The 12,330-nt window shown below is 51.5% G+C and overlaps 1 protein-coding gene across 1 annotated transcript; it reads left to right on the forward strand.

Annotated features, from left to right (window-relative positions):
* The first annotated feature begins 711 nt into the window (after positions 1-711).
* CIBAR2 (CBY1 interacting BAR domain containing 2) lies at positions 712-11,871 on the forward strand. The gene is made up of 9 exons (XM_043436570.1): positions 712-855; positions 2,699-2,933; positions 5,023-5,091; positions 5,184-5,285; positions 5,413-5,418; positions 6,231-6,335; positions 9,279-9,392; positions 11,140-11,241; positions 11,572-11,871. Exons 1-9 carry the CDS (start codon positions 836-838, stop codon positions 11,683-11,685), a joined length of 867 nt encoding a protein of 288 aa, XP_043292505.1. The 5' UTR covers positions 712-835; the 3' UTR covers positions 11,686-11,871.
* Positions 11,872-12,330: the final 459 nt, after the last annotated feature.

Consider the following 12,330-nt stretch of genomic DNA (forward strand, 5'->3'; position numbering starts at 1 on the left):
TTTACTGCCTTCACCTCTTCCCGTTCAATCTGTTACTGTTGTGGTTGTTAGCTTCATATTTCTTTAGGTAAAATGTTGATGCACTGAAATGCACAAATCTAACAATTAGCAAAATGTATTTTACTTAGTACAATTTAATGTGTGCTGTTGTATCCGTTTCTTTTTGTGTTATCTTTGTTTCCTTACTTTTCTAACAGTAAAAGTAAGTCCTCATAAAACTAAAAAGTCAGTTGGTAACAAGCGGGAAACAAGCAGCAGAAATGAGGATTACCATATTTCAGACATACTTATGTCTCCCCTCCATTCAGCAGCAAGTCCTCAGGCCCCCCATTCCCTCTGTGCTTTCTCACACCTCTCCTGAGCAGCCAGGTCTCTCAGGAGCCTGGGGAGGGCTGGGCAGCCTTCTCGTGGGAGGAGTCCCAGCAACAGGACCCGTGAACACAGCTAGGCCCAGGGCTGCATCTCAGGCCAGCAGCCCTAAATCCAGTCCCTGCACTTCTTGGGGAGCCCTCACACTGCCAGGTCCATAAGAACCTCTGTCTTCACCACAGCAGGGGCCTCTCTGTGACCCCACCTGGGCCAGTGCACGGAAGGGTGAGGCCTCCTAACTCCGCCTGGGGAGGCTGGCCCCAGGAGAGGTTGCCCTGGTGATCAGCAGAGGCTCCTCCCAGGGTTACTGTGGGCAGCCACGTTGCCCAGCAACCAAGTGGCAGCGTCCCTTGAGCCAGGACCACACAGCTGTGCCCAGCCCTGTGCGGCTTCTCCCAGCCCTGGGGGACCCCTGGGGCCCTGCCCTTATTCCTCAAGACCAGGACAGCTGCTGCCTCTGATCACAATGAACATCATTCTCTCCAGGTAAGCAGCTCCGCGCTGGCCCCAGCTGAGAGGGAGCGGGGAGGCCAGGTTCTCAGGGCCAGATTAACTGAGACAGACAAGGCTGCCTGGACTGCTGAGGGGGTGGTGTAAGGATGCTCTCCCGCCCATACCACACCCACCTCAAGGTCAAGGGACCATGGAGGCTTCCAGATTCTGGCTTCCATCTACTTCTCCAGCATTTTTGCCCACAGACCTGGGGCAGCTAAATTCACACGGTCCACTCCCACTTCTCTAGCTCATCTCTACCTGGGAAACCCCTTCATGCTTCAAAACCCTACCAGGCCTCACCCCTTCTGTGGAACTGTTCCCAACCCCACTGCCTGCAGCCTGATTTGATCACTGCTTTCTCAACCTGCCTGTCCTTTAGCCAGCTGTTCCCACACCTGGCTCCTCTGGGGATTGCAAACTCTGGACCACCTGATGATATGTTTATTTACAAATGTAACCCCTGGGCCTCACTCACAGGGAGTCTAGGTCACAAGCCTGGGGGAGGGTGGGCTGGGATTCTGCAGGCTTAACTTCTGCCCTAGGTGATTCTGATTGAGGGGGTCGAAGGACTCCACCTGGAGGGACAGAGAATGCAGCTGGCTGTGTGACCTGGAGCGAGGTGCTTCACCTCTCTGGCCTCTATTTACCTTGCTTGCAGAGTCATGCACATGATGGGCACTGCACCAGTTAGGGTTTCTGAGGAGGACAAAAAGCCCTCCTCCCAGCTCCCAGCCTTAGAGATATGATTAGAGGAATGCACGGCTGGGAGGTTTGGTCAAACAGAGGCGGCTAGGGCAGCAACCACCTGGGATGAGGGATGAGGAGAGGGTGCAGTGGGGCGAGAGGGAGGCGAGTGTCTGAGGCTGTGCCACTCAGCTGTCTTGGGAAGACAAAATCCAGCAGGTCCTCACTCACTCTGTACTTCTTCATGGAACACCTTTGATGGGCAGGCCGTGGGCTAGCAGCACATAAAAGATGAGTCAGCAAGCCCTCGCCCCCAGCCACTCTGCACAACAGGAAGTGATAAGTACTGAAAAATGGTGCACCACAAGGACAAACAAGGTCCAGGGCTGGGAGAGGCAGGAGGGACCCAAGGGCAGAGCACGGGGCCTTTAGGGCAGTGAAACTTCTCTATGATGCTGTTATAGTTGGAGACAGGGCATTGAGCATTTGTCAAAACCTATGACATGCACCACACCAAGAGGGAACCTTCATGTAAATGAGGGACTTTAGTTAATAAGAAGGTATCACCACTGGTTCATCTTTTGTAACAGAGGTCCTGCTGGAAAGGAAGGCTGTTAATAATAGGGGAAGCCATGTGCTGGGGAATGGTTTGTGGGAACACTCTGTACTTTCCACTGTTTTTCTGTATACCTAAAACTATTTACCCCCCCCCAAAAAGTTTATTAATTCCAAAAATAAAAAGCTTTATGATGCAGAGAAGGCAGAGAATTTCAACAGCTCAGGAAAAAGACAGAATCAGGGAATTTCAGAGAAAAGAGGCCATTGCCCCTCAGGATGGCTTAGACCACAGACAAACTCTACGGGGAAGATAAAGCCCCTCTAAAGGATCTCACAGTGCAAAAGGCCAAGTTAGGAGACCAACCCACACTTGCATGCCTGCCTGGCCACTGACCAGTCCCATGCCCCTCTGGCCTCCAGCATCTGCCTTGCTGGCCTGACCCAGAGACTGCAGGTATTATCTTGGGGAGCAGGCACCTGGGCCAGGCCTGCCACTGAGGAAGAGGGCAGTGGGTGGACGATCCCTATGTCACTGAGTGACCTGGCTGGGTGTCACTGCCCGGAATGGCCCCTCAGCCCCCTGCCTCCCCAGGGACAGTCAGGTGCGGGTGATGGAGGACATGGTGACCAATGCTGAGAAGTCCTTCGGCCAGTTCTGCTCACTGCTGGCCGCCTACACCCGCAAGACAGCCCGGCTGCGTGACAAGGCCGACCAGCTGGTCAAACAGCTCATCAACTTCGCCAATACGGAGAACCCAGAGATGCGGGCCACTCTGAGGAACTTCGCTGAGGACTTGGCCAAAGTGCAAGATTACAGGCAAGCTGAGGTGAGCGGGTCGCTCCGGAGGACCCACTGCCCAGGGTAGGGGCAGGGGCAGTCTGAGGGTTGACGCAGCCTGGTGGGGTCCACAGTTAGTGGATGCATCTCCTACAAAGACATCCCCAGAGGAGCGCATATCACTCCTTCCAGGGTCAAATCTCAGTTTATAGAACTGAGAGCCTGGAGGCTTGTGCAAGACAAGAAAGATGCAGGGAGTCCAGGAAAGAATTAAAAATGGAAATCCCCATGTGGTGTATATACAATAGAACACTACTCAGCCATTAAAAACACCAATAATGCCATCTGCAATAACATGGATGGACCTAGAGATTATCATACTAAGTGAAATCAGAAAGATAAAGTGTCATAAAATATCACTTATATGTGGAATCTAATATATGACACAAATAAACATCTACGAACAAGAAACAGACTCACAGATATAGAGGACAGACTTGTGGTTGCCAAGGGGGAGAACATGGGAGAGGCATGGATTGGGAATTTGGGATTAGCAGATGCAAACTATTACATACAGGATAGATAAACAACAAGGTCCTACTGAATAGCACAGAACTATACTCAATATCTTATGTTTCATAATGGAAAAGAATGTGTAACTGAGTCACTCTGCTGTAGAGCAAAAATTAGCAATATTGTAAATCAATGTTTAGGGATGGACTAGGAGTTTGGGATTAAAAGTAAAATGAAATAAAATAAAAATAATAGTTTCCAGCCAGCCCAAAAAAATCCTCTCTGCTATGGTAAAGAAGACGTTTGAAATGAAACAGCTTTTCCATTGAATAAGCATTAAACCAGAAGACAATGCATGTCGCAGGTGATTGGATAAGTGATGGCAAAAACAGAGAAACCTCACTCCCCACCAAGCACACTCTCTGGAGATAGGAGATGACTGTCCTCAGGGAGGGGATGCCCTGAAAACAGGGAAGGGGACAGTGCCTCTGTCACAGAGGACTTCCTAATTCCACCTGGTGATTAGGGGGCCAACTGGGCTGGCCAATCATCTTTATCCAAAGAAAACTAAAACCTCTCTCTAACAAGCAGGTAGGTAAAGCCTGGAGCCAGGTGCCAGGCAAACTTCCTGGAGAGTCTGTCCTCCTGATGTTTACAGTTCAGAGATGACTGGCCTGGCCTGGTTGTAAAACCAGCCAGAGGCTTCTTTAGCTTTTAAAAGGTTTACATCCATCTCAAAGGCACAGATAAAGGTCTACAACTGCAAGTTTTTCCAAAGAAATGCTATATAGAAAGGGAGGGGAAAATGTTCCTTTCCCTTTTGGCATTTGGGGAAGTTATTGGGTTTTTTTTTAGATTTGCATTTAGAGGAGCCACAAGCTTTGATGGAGGAGGAGGAAGGGGTTGGGTGGGGATTCCAGCTCCCCTGGTCCATCTGGCAAGCCAGACTCAGATCTTATTAGGAAGGTAGATTTGGGGGCAATGCCCTGGATCTGCTGAGTCAGAACATCTGGAGAGGGGGTGGCTGGCAATCAGGGTTATAAGAAAAGCCCTTGGAGGGACCCCTACGCCTGCTTAGTGTGACATCCACAGGGTAAGCACTTAGTCCACACCAGCTTTAACTGGACTGTTACTATTACCGATGATGTTTATTTAAGTGTCTAGCGTTGGGCTTGCACACAGACACTGACCCAGGGATGTGAAGTGTCCCCCTCGCCGACCCTGCCGGTCCCTGGGGCTTCACAGTGTGGTCCACTCTGGATCCTCTACTAGTTTGTGTTCCAGGTGAATCTATCAGCCTCCCTGGTGACAATTTGAGGCAGTCTGGAGAAATGAAATGCACTGGGTCCCACCCAGCTGCTAAGAAACCCTGGGTGGGTTCACTCCTTATACCCATTTTACAGGCCAGGAAACGGGGCTCATCGAGAGGAAGTGTGTAACTGTGCTCTTGGGAGGCAGAGCCCTGAGCCCAGACTGGTGCTCACAACCGCAAGGCTGGGGAATGGCCCAATGTGCAGTCCTGGGTATGCAGTCAGAGCACTATAAATGCAGGCAAGAGACCACACAGCCTGTCAGCATTTCTCTGGCTCCACCTGCTCTGACTGTGTGTGTTTATGTGCCCCCAGGTAGAGAGGCTGGAGACCAAGGTCGTCAACCCCCTGAAGTTCTATGGGGTGCAAATAAAGCAGACCCGGGTGAGCAAGGGCATGGCGCTGCGGGGAGGGCCACAGGGAGGGAGACACTGGCTGATCTAGGACCTCAGGAAACCACCCTCCTCCTTCCTTAGGCTGAGATCAAGAAATTCAAAAGTGTCCGGAACAATGAGATCAAACAACTGGAAAAACTGGAGAAACTGAGGCAGAAATCCCCCTCGGATAGACAGACCATCGTATCCATCCCGAGGCAGGGGTGGGGGAGGGGCAGGGCAGTGTGTCACTGCACCCTCTGGGTGGGGGCTGCGTGGGCCACCCCAGGGGATGCTGGTCAACCTGAATCCCTAACAAAACTGTTCTCAGTCTCAGGTGAGTGTCACAAATCTGTGTGAGGAAGGCAGGCTCACATGCAGGTAATGAACAGACTCACAAAATGGTAAGGTGAGCTCTACCTGGGCAGGTGTGCGCAGGGCCCTGGGCTCAGGATGGGAGGGTCAGAGGTGTCGGGAAAGCCATCGGTTGGGGCTTGGGAGACCTGGGTCCTGTTCCATCAGCAATGCTACTCAGGCAAGTCGAGGAGTCACTCCTCACCACAGCCTGCTTCCTTATTGGGGTCACCTATTTACTGCTTGTAGAAGGCAGGCACTTGTAGATGAGGAAATTGAGAAAGGTGACTTGCCCAAGATCACAGAGAGCTAACGGGCCAACCCCAACTCAGCTCTGTGTGCTCCTTCACGTGCCAAGCCTGCCATGGAGTCAGGCCATAGAGATTCAATCAAAGCAACCAATAAAGTAATCAACTAAAATCATTCCACATGTAGGAATTAATTATCAGCAAATGTAGAGTACCTAACAGGTTACAGTTAGAGTAATAGCTCAGCTGCTCCCACTCTTTCATTCTTGGAACAATCCTGCAAAGCAGGCCTTATTACTGACCCATGTTTGCAAGCAAGTACATTGAGACTCTGAGAGGTTAAGCCACTTGACTGAGGTCACACAGCTAAGAGGGTCTGTCCAAGTGGCAGCTGCCCCTTTTGCTGTGGTTTTACTTGGCCATTCCTTCGATGACCAAATTGGCAAGAGATGCCCATTACACAGGACAGCTGGCCCAAAAGTAGGGCAAAGGAACAGAGAATGATCCAGAATGGAGTCCCCATGACACTTTCTATCTCTGGGGCCAGGCAGAGACCAGTGTGCAGAGGGCCTCAGTGGATGCCAGCCGCACCTCCCACCAGCTGGAGGAGACAGTGGACACCTTCCAGAAGCAGAAGCTGAAGGACATTCAGGTAGGGGTGGTTGGTTCCCGGTCGGAAGTACTCTGAGCTGTCTCATGTGTGACCTTTGGTGTGTTTGCTCATGTATGTCTGTGTATTTGTGTTTGCACCTGTGTGAGTGCACATGTGTTCCCTGTGACAGTGTGTATGTGACCTTGTGCCTGCCCAATTCTCAGGCCCCTGACTCCCAGAACAGTAAATCCTGGCTTCATCCTGCCGTGGGTGGTAAGATGCCGGCTGCTTGGGCAGCTGTCCTGCACAGCTGTCTACCCGGAAGCCAGCACTGGCAGCCCTGCCTCTCACACCCGGCTGGCTCCCTGCCCACCAGGAGAATTGGGCAATCTGTCTCTCCCAGGCCCCTGCCTTTCCACACAGGACCCTCAGGGCTCGCCCTGACTGCCTCCTTTCCTCCGTGAAGCCCCAATCACACATAGCCTCCCTCCTTCCACCCAGACCCCACCCAGACAGGCCCAGCACCCCAGCTCTTACCAGAGGCCCCAGGGAGTCAGGGTCTATAAGGGCAAGATGGTCACAGAGGCCCCTGCACCCACTCTTGATCCCTCCTTTAATCCATTTTCCAAATTGCAGCCCCAGGAATCTCACAAAAGGCAGCTCTGATTTGTCACTGGTGTGGGTTTAACACCCTTCTGTGCTTCCCTTGTTCCAATAAGAAAAGCTGAAATCCTCCCAAGGTCGGGAAAACCCCAGTCCAGCCCTCCAGCCTCCTCTTGGACACACCACTCCAAGCTCACGTGCACCAAGGACTTTCATAACTCAGGGAGCCTTTGCACAGGCTGTGTCCTCCTCCTCCTCCTCCAAGCTCTGGCATTACTCTGCATTGAGTCCACACCTCCTTGTCCTTCAGAGAAACTCACCTGGGCCTCAGACCTGGTCCGATCAACTGTTAACACACACTGCTCCGCTCCCTCGGGTCAGGGGTGGGTGCGCAGTTATCCGTGAGGGTGCGTTCATTGTATCTTTAATTCACTGGTGAATCTAACACATGTCGAACACGCACTGACTATGTGCCAGGCGCTATGCCTGAGGCTGGGGACACCACAGCCAGTCAAGAGAGGCCCTGTCCTGACAGGGCTGACACCTTGGGGGAGACAGATCATGCGGAGCCCTTAGATGGGGTGGTGGAGAGTCCGGGAGAACTCGCCGCTCCATGCCTGCCTCCCATACAGGCAGGGGCTCTGTCTGCTATGACCCCTCCTGGGTCCCGGGCACCAGCTCCAGGGCCGGGCACTCGGCGAGTACTCAGTAAACTTTTGGGAAATTAATGAAAGAATGAACGAATGAAGCGAGTGAAACACTGATAATGACTGCTCAAGCATGCACGTTGCAGGCAGAACCTAAAACCACCAGCACGCACCTATTCAACACCTGATGCTGCCGAGACCAGCGCATGCGCACACGATTCTCCACGGTCAGAGGCCAGCGGAAGCACGCGGGGCGATGCGGGCGTCCTTCAAGTATGGGGGATTCCACCTCTAAGAGACACCTCCCAGAACCAACACATTTTCAAAGAGATGAAAACCCGAACTGGAAATAATCAATACCGTTCTGTCGGTTTTACGCCACACTTCTAATGAAATATTTACAAATGAACTCTGACGCCGAGAAAAGAACGGAAGCCCTGCTTCCAAGCAGGGGGTTCACTTACCCAAGCGGGCGTGAGAAATCCCCTGGAGGGCGCCTTAAAATGCTGCCGACGGGCCTGCCTTGGGATCGCAGCCAGTGGGCCCGGGTGGGCCGGGAATCTGCATCCCTGACAGGTCTCCAGGTGAGGCCGGCGTCGACGAGGCGCCCACAGGTCGAGGGCCGCGGCCCTGACTGAACCTCTCACAGGTCTCTGTGACTGGGACCACTCCTGTCCCTCCCGTGCTGACGAAGAAACTGAGGTTTGAGAGGGAACGTCATTCCCTCGGGGACACGCGCCAGTGAAGGGCAGAACGAGGCCTCGCCTGACCGCCAGCACTGCCTCTGGCAGGGCACGAGAGGAGGCGGGAAGCAGGAATTTCCAGCCCGCTCTTTGCCGCCTCAGGCCTTTCTTCTCCCAGGTGGCTTTGCGGCTTTCTCTGGTCCGCCTCCCCAAGGTGCTTCCCATGTGACCGGAAGAGGCGAGTTCCCAAACTGCGGGGCTCCTGCCCCAACATCAAGCTTGTGTCCTGATGAGGCTTCCCTCACAGTGGGAGCTTGTATTGAGCACAGCACGTAGGAGGGGCCTGACACACAGTAGGTGCCTCCCCTCGGGTCTGGTGCACAATAGGTGCTTGTGCTAGGTTCACGGCACAGCAGAAACCCCCACTGGGGCCTGAAACACAATGAGGCTGTGCTGGACATGACACACAGTGGGAGCCTTCCTTCAGGCCTGGCACATAGTAGGAGCTTATCTGGGCCTTGCACAGAGGAGGAGCCCCACCAGAGCCAGCCATGCAGCAATAGCTCTGTGAGAGTTTACTGAGCCAAGCCAAACCATCTGATCTAGAGAAGCAAAACTCTTTATCACTAATAACATTTTGACAAACTGGTCCACCAGATTGTGGGGCCAGTGGACCTGGCGGTGTCTTACCAGCGGCACGCCCTCCCCATCCTGTGAGGCCCAATTCCAGTCTGTGGGTGATAGAGGCTGAAAGTTTGTAGCTGTCAATTTTCAAACACCAGTCCTTGGAGTGAGAGAAACAAGCGCTGAGTGAGGAAGACCAGCTGGACAAGAGCTGAAAAAAGGACACCCTTCAGAAAGTTCCCAAGACCTCACACATTTCTGGAACAACCCCTGTGCAATTTTTGAACTATGGGAATGCATTAACGGTTCAAACAAAAATAATTAGAAATAATATATTGAAATTCCTCACCTAGGATCTGCCCCCTGGTTGGTCTACATCTGAGGTGAGCCCAGAACAGTCCTTCTGACAGCGTTAACTTATGTGATCTGGGTTTCTTTCCCCACAGAAAATTTTTTCGGACTTTGTGACCATTGAGATGGTCTTCCATGCCAAAGCAGTGGAGGTGTATTCCAGTGCCTTCCAGACTCTGGAGAGCTATGACCTGGAGAAAGATCTGGAGGTGGGTCACAGACACCCCATCTCCTATTTGTGTGGTGGGGCTGAATTGGGGGTTGTTCTTGTCTTTTTTTATTGAAGTTTGGTTGATCTACAATGTTATGCCAATCTCTGCTCTGCAGCAAAGTAACTCAGATTTACACACATATACATTCTTTTTTAAAAATATTCTTTTCCATTTTGGTTTACCCCAGGAGATTGGATACAGTTCCCAGTGCTTTACAGTAGGACCTTGTTGTTTATCTATGCTATATGTAATAATTTGCCTTCGCTAACCCCAAACTCCCAGTTCATCCCTCCCCCATCTCATTCTCCCTTGGCAACCAGTCTGATCTCTATGTCTGTGAGTCTGTTTCTGTTTTGTGGATAGGTTCATTTGTGCCATATTTTAGATTCCACAAAGAAGTGATATCATATGGTATTTGTCTTCCTCTTTCTGGTTTACTTCACTTGGTATGATAATCTCTAGTTGCATCCATGTTGCTGCAAATGGCATTATTTAGTTCTTTTGTGGCCGAGTAGTTGGTTTTGTCTTGATAGAATCAGTTTTTCTTGGCAACATTTTGTAATTTCTCAAACTTTGAAGATTGGTTTTAATGAACTCTTTTAAATATCTGCCCCTGGGCACAGAACCAGAGGTGGAAAATTTCCCCAACACCATCTTTATGGACCATTTGTGAGTATCACCATCACCCGGGTGCTTAGAAACAAATGAATCAACAACAGCAAAAAGCATCTCCAGGCTGATGCCTGCTATACTTTACATGTAGTCTAAGTGCTTATGGTCCTTATCTGATGTGATTAAGATTTAACATTAGCCTTCTGAGTTATCTACAATGTCCCGCGCCATGCCTCATGGTAAAAGCAGCACAGCGATTATCTTCCATGATTATCTGCTGTGGTTCTAGGGTTGGCGGGTTCAGCTGGGTCATTGTCACTTGGGTCTTTTCAGCCAGTCTATAGCTGGAGCTTGAGTGGTTTCAAAGGCTTCCTGGTTCATGTGTGGCTGTCATCTGGGTCCAGGACATGATTCACAAAGTTCAGGGCAAAATGAAGACACTGGCCCTTTGTTCAGTAATTATTAAGACTTCCAAGATAGCAGAGTCGTTCTGAGCTGGGACCCTTGGAAAAGTGCATGAGCTGTACCCCCACAAGGCCCACCCTGTGTGGTCTGCAGTGGGGTCTGCGCCCAAATAACTGCCCATGCCTCCTCCATGGGGCATAGGCTTTCTGACATCATGGCAGCTGATCCAAGAGTGAGCATCAGAGACAGAGCTGAGTGGACACTGTGTCACCTTTTGTGACAGGCTTGCCACATTCTGTCTCTTAGAAGTGTGTCACTAAGACAGTATTCAAGGGGAGGAGAATTATAGTCCAGCTTCTGATGGGAGAAGTTAAAGAATTTGTGGAGGAGCTTTAACCATCACAGGATGGTCAGTGAAGATTGGCCAGGCTTTGATGCCTTCACTTATCTCTATTTTGGTGATGGGGGGAGTGTGATCTTCTTGTGGGACTATGGACTCGTTACCTAGCCTCTCTGGACCTCAGTTTTCCCATCTGTAAAATGTGATGATAATACCCACTCACCAGTCTGCTGCAGATCATATGGCATAAAGAATAGGCGGCTCCCAGATGGACCTGGTACAGGTGGCAGGCCCAGCAGTTACCTCTGCACCAGCCTTTTGGTTTTGCTGTCTTTCCTTCCTGCTCCCACCACTTTGTTTCCTGACCAGATCCAACTCTCCCGACAGGATTTTAGAGCCAAGATGCACGGAGTTTATGGGCGTTACGATGCTCGGCCACCACTCACGGACACCACCCTGTCCCCAGCTCTCCCATGGTCTCTTGCCCGGGTGAGTACTGGGTGGGGTGTGAAGCCTGTGACAAGGTGAAGTGACCAGAGACCAGAAGCCAGCCGAGAATTCAGGTCTGAGAAGGAGGTGCTGCTTGCGGGGTGGGAGGGTGGCCCTGAGTCTGACCTGGACCCACCTGAAGCAAACTCAGGGAACCACAGTGCGGGGACGAGGGGTGTCTCATACTTGCTGAATAATTCTCTCCAATTAGGTGAACACATCTACCTGAAGCACTTAGTAAATAATACTTGTTACCATTCTTATTATTACTGCTATTATTGCTGTGATGATGATGATTTTATTATTATTGTTACTGTTATTCTTACTTAGAGTGCTCAGAGCACCATACAGAGCCAGAGAAAGGAAGCAGTGAATGAGGATGACTCTGCCGAGGAGGACCCCGTGGAGGACCTCAGGGGACGGGCACAGGGGCCCCATCAGTAGGACGAGAACCCCCAGTCGGGAGGTGGGGCTCACACTGGACCCTCACAGGCTCTGTTGTGTGCAAGTCATGTGTTTTCTGAGTCCCGGTTTCCTCATCTGTACAACAGGGAACGTATTCCTTGGCTCACAGGCTGCCCTGGGGACCAAGGTGCCCAGCAGGTGCTCAGTAAACATGGGTACCTCTCACTCTAACTCATACTGGGTCTCATTTCCTGTTTTATGACCAGGGCTCCAGCGTGTTAAGCCTGTGTTAATGTTGAGAGCTTGGTGTGTTACCGAATCAAACTCAGGTCCATTTGCCTGTGTGTGGTAAAGTCACTTTACTGACACCAGGTTGGGGTGAAGGAAAGTGAAGTGCTTATTGCAGGTGCCAAGCAAAGAGTCCTCGGCAGGTGGTGCTCAAAAGGCCTGAACTCCCCACAGCTTTCAGGGGAGGGTTTTTAAAGACAAAGGGAGGGAGGGGGGCTGTGGGGTGTGTAACCCTGGGACCAGGGACACATCACCGAAGTGAAGGGAGGGTGGGGGTCCACAGACTTGGCCGGCTAACTGCCAGAGCCCTCTGGGTGTGCACATTTGAGGAGAAGATCCCTCACAGTGTGGGGGGCATCCAAGTGCTGGGTCACTCCGGGCTCAGCACACCTCCCA

The sequence above is a fragment of the Cervus canadensis genome, chromosome 18 (genome assembly GCF_019320065.1).
Source record: "Cervus canadensis isolate Bull #8, Minnesota chromosome 18, ASM1932006v1, whole genome shotgun sequence".
Lineage (NCBI taxonomy): Eukaryota > Metazoa > Chordata > Mammalia > Artiodactyla > Cervidae > Cervus > Cervus canadensis.

Bases quoted from the DNA above. Each gene is read 5' to 3' on its own strand.
- CIBAR2 (XM_043436570.1), top strand. From the start codon at position 836: ATGAACATCATTCTCTCCAG. The intron at 2,934-5,022 runs GTGAGCGGGTCG...ATGTGCCCCCAG, and splicing joins AAGATTACAGGCAAGCTGAG to GTAGAGAGGCTGGAGACCAA. The intron at 11,242-11,571 runs GTGAGTACTGGG...ATTCTTACTTAG, and splicing joins TCCCATGGTCTCTTGCCCGG to AGTGCTCAGAGCACCATACA.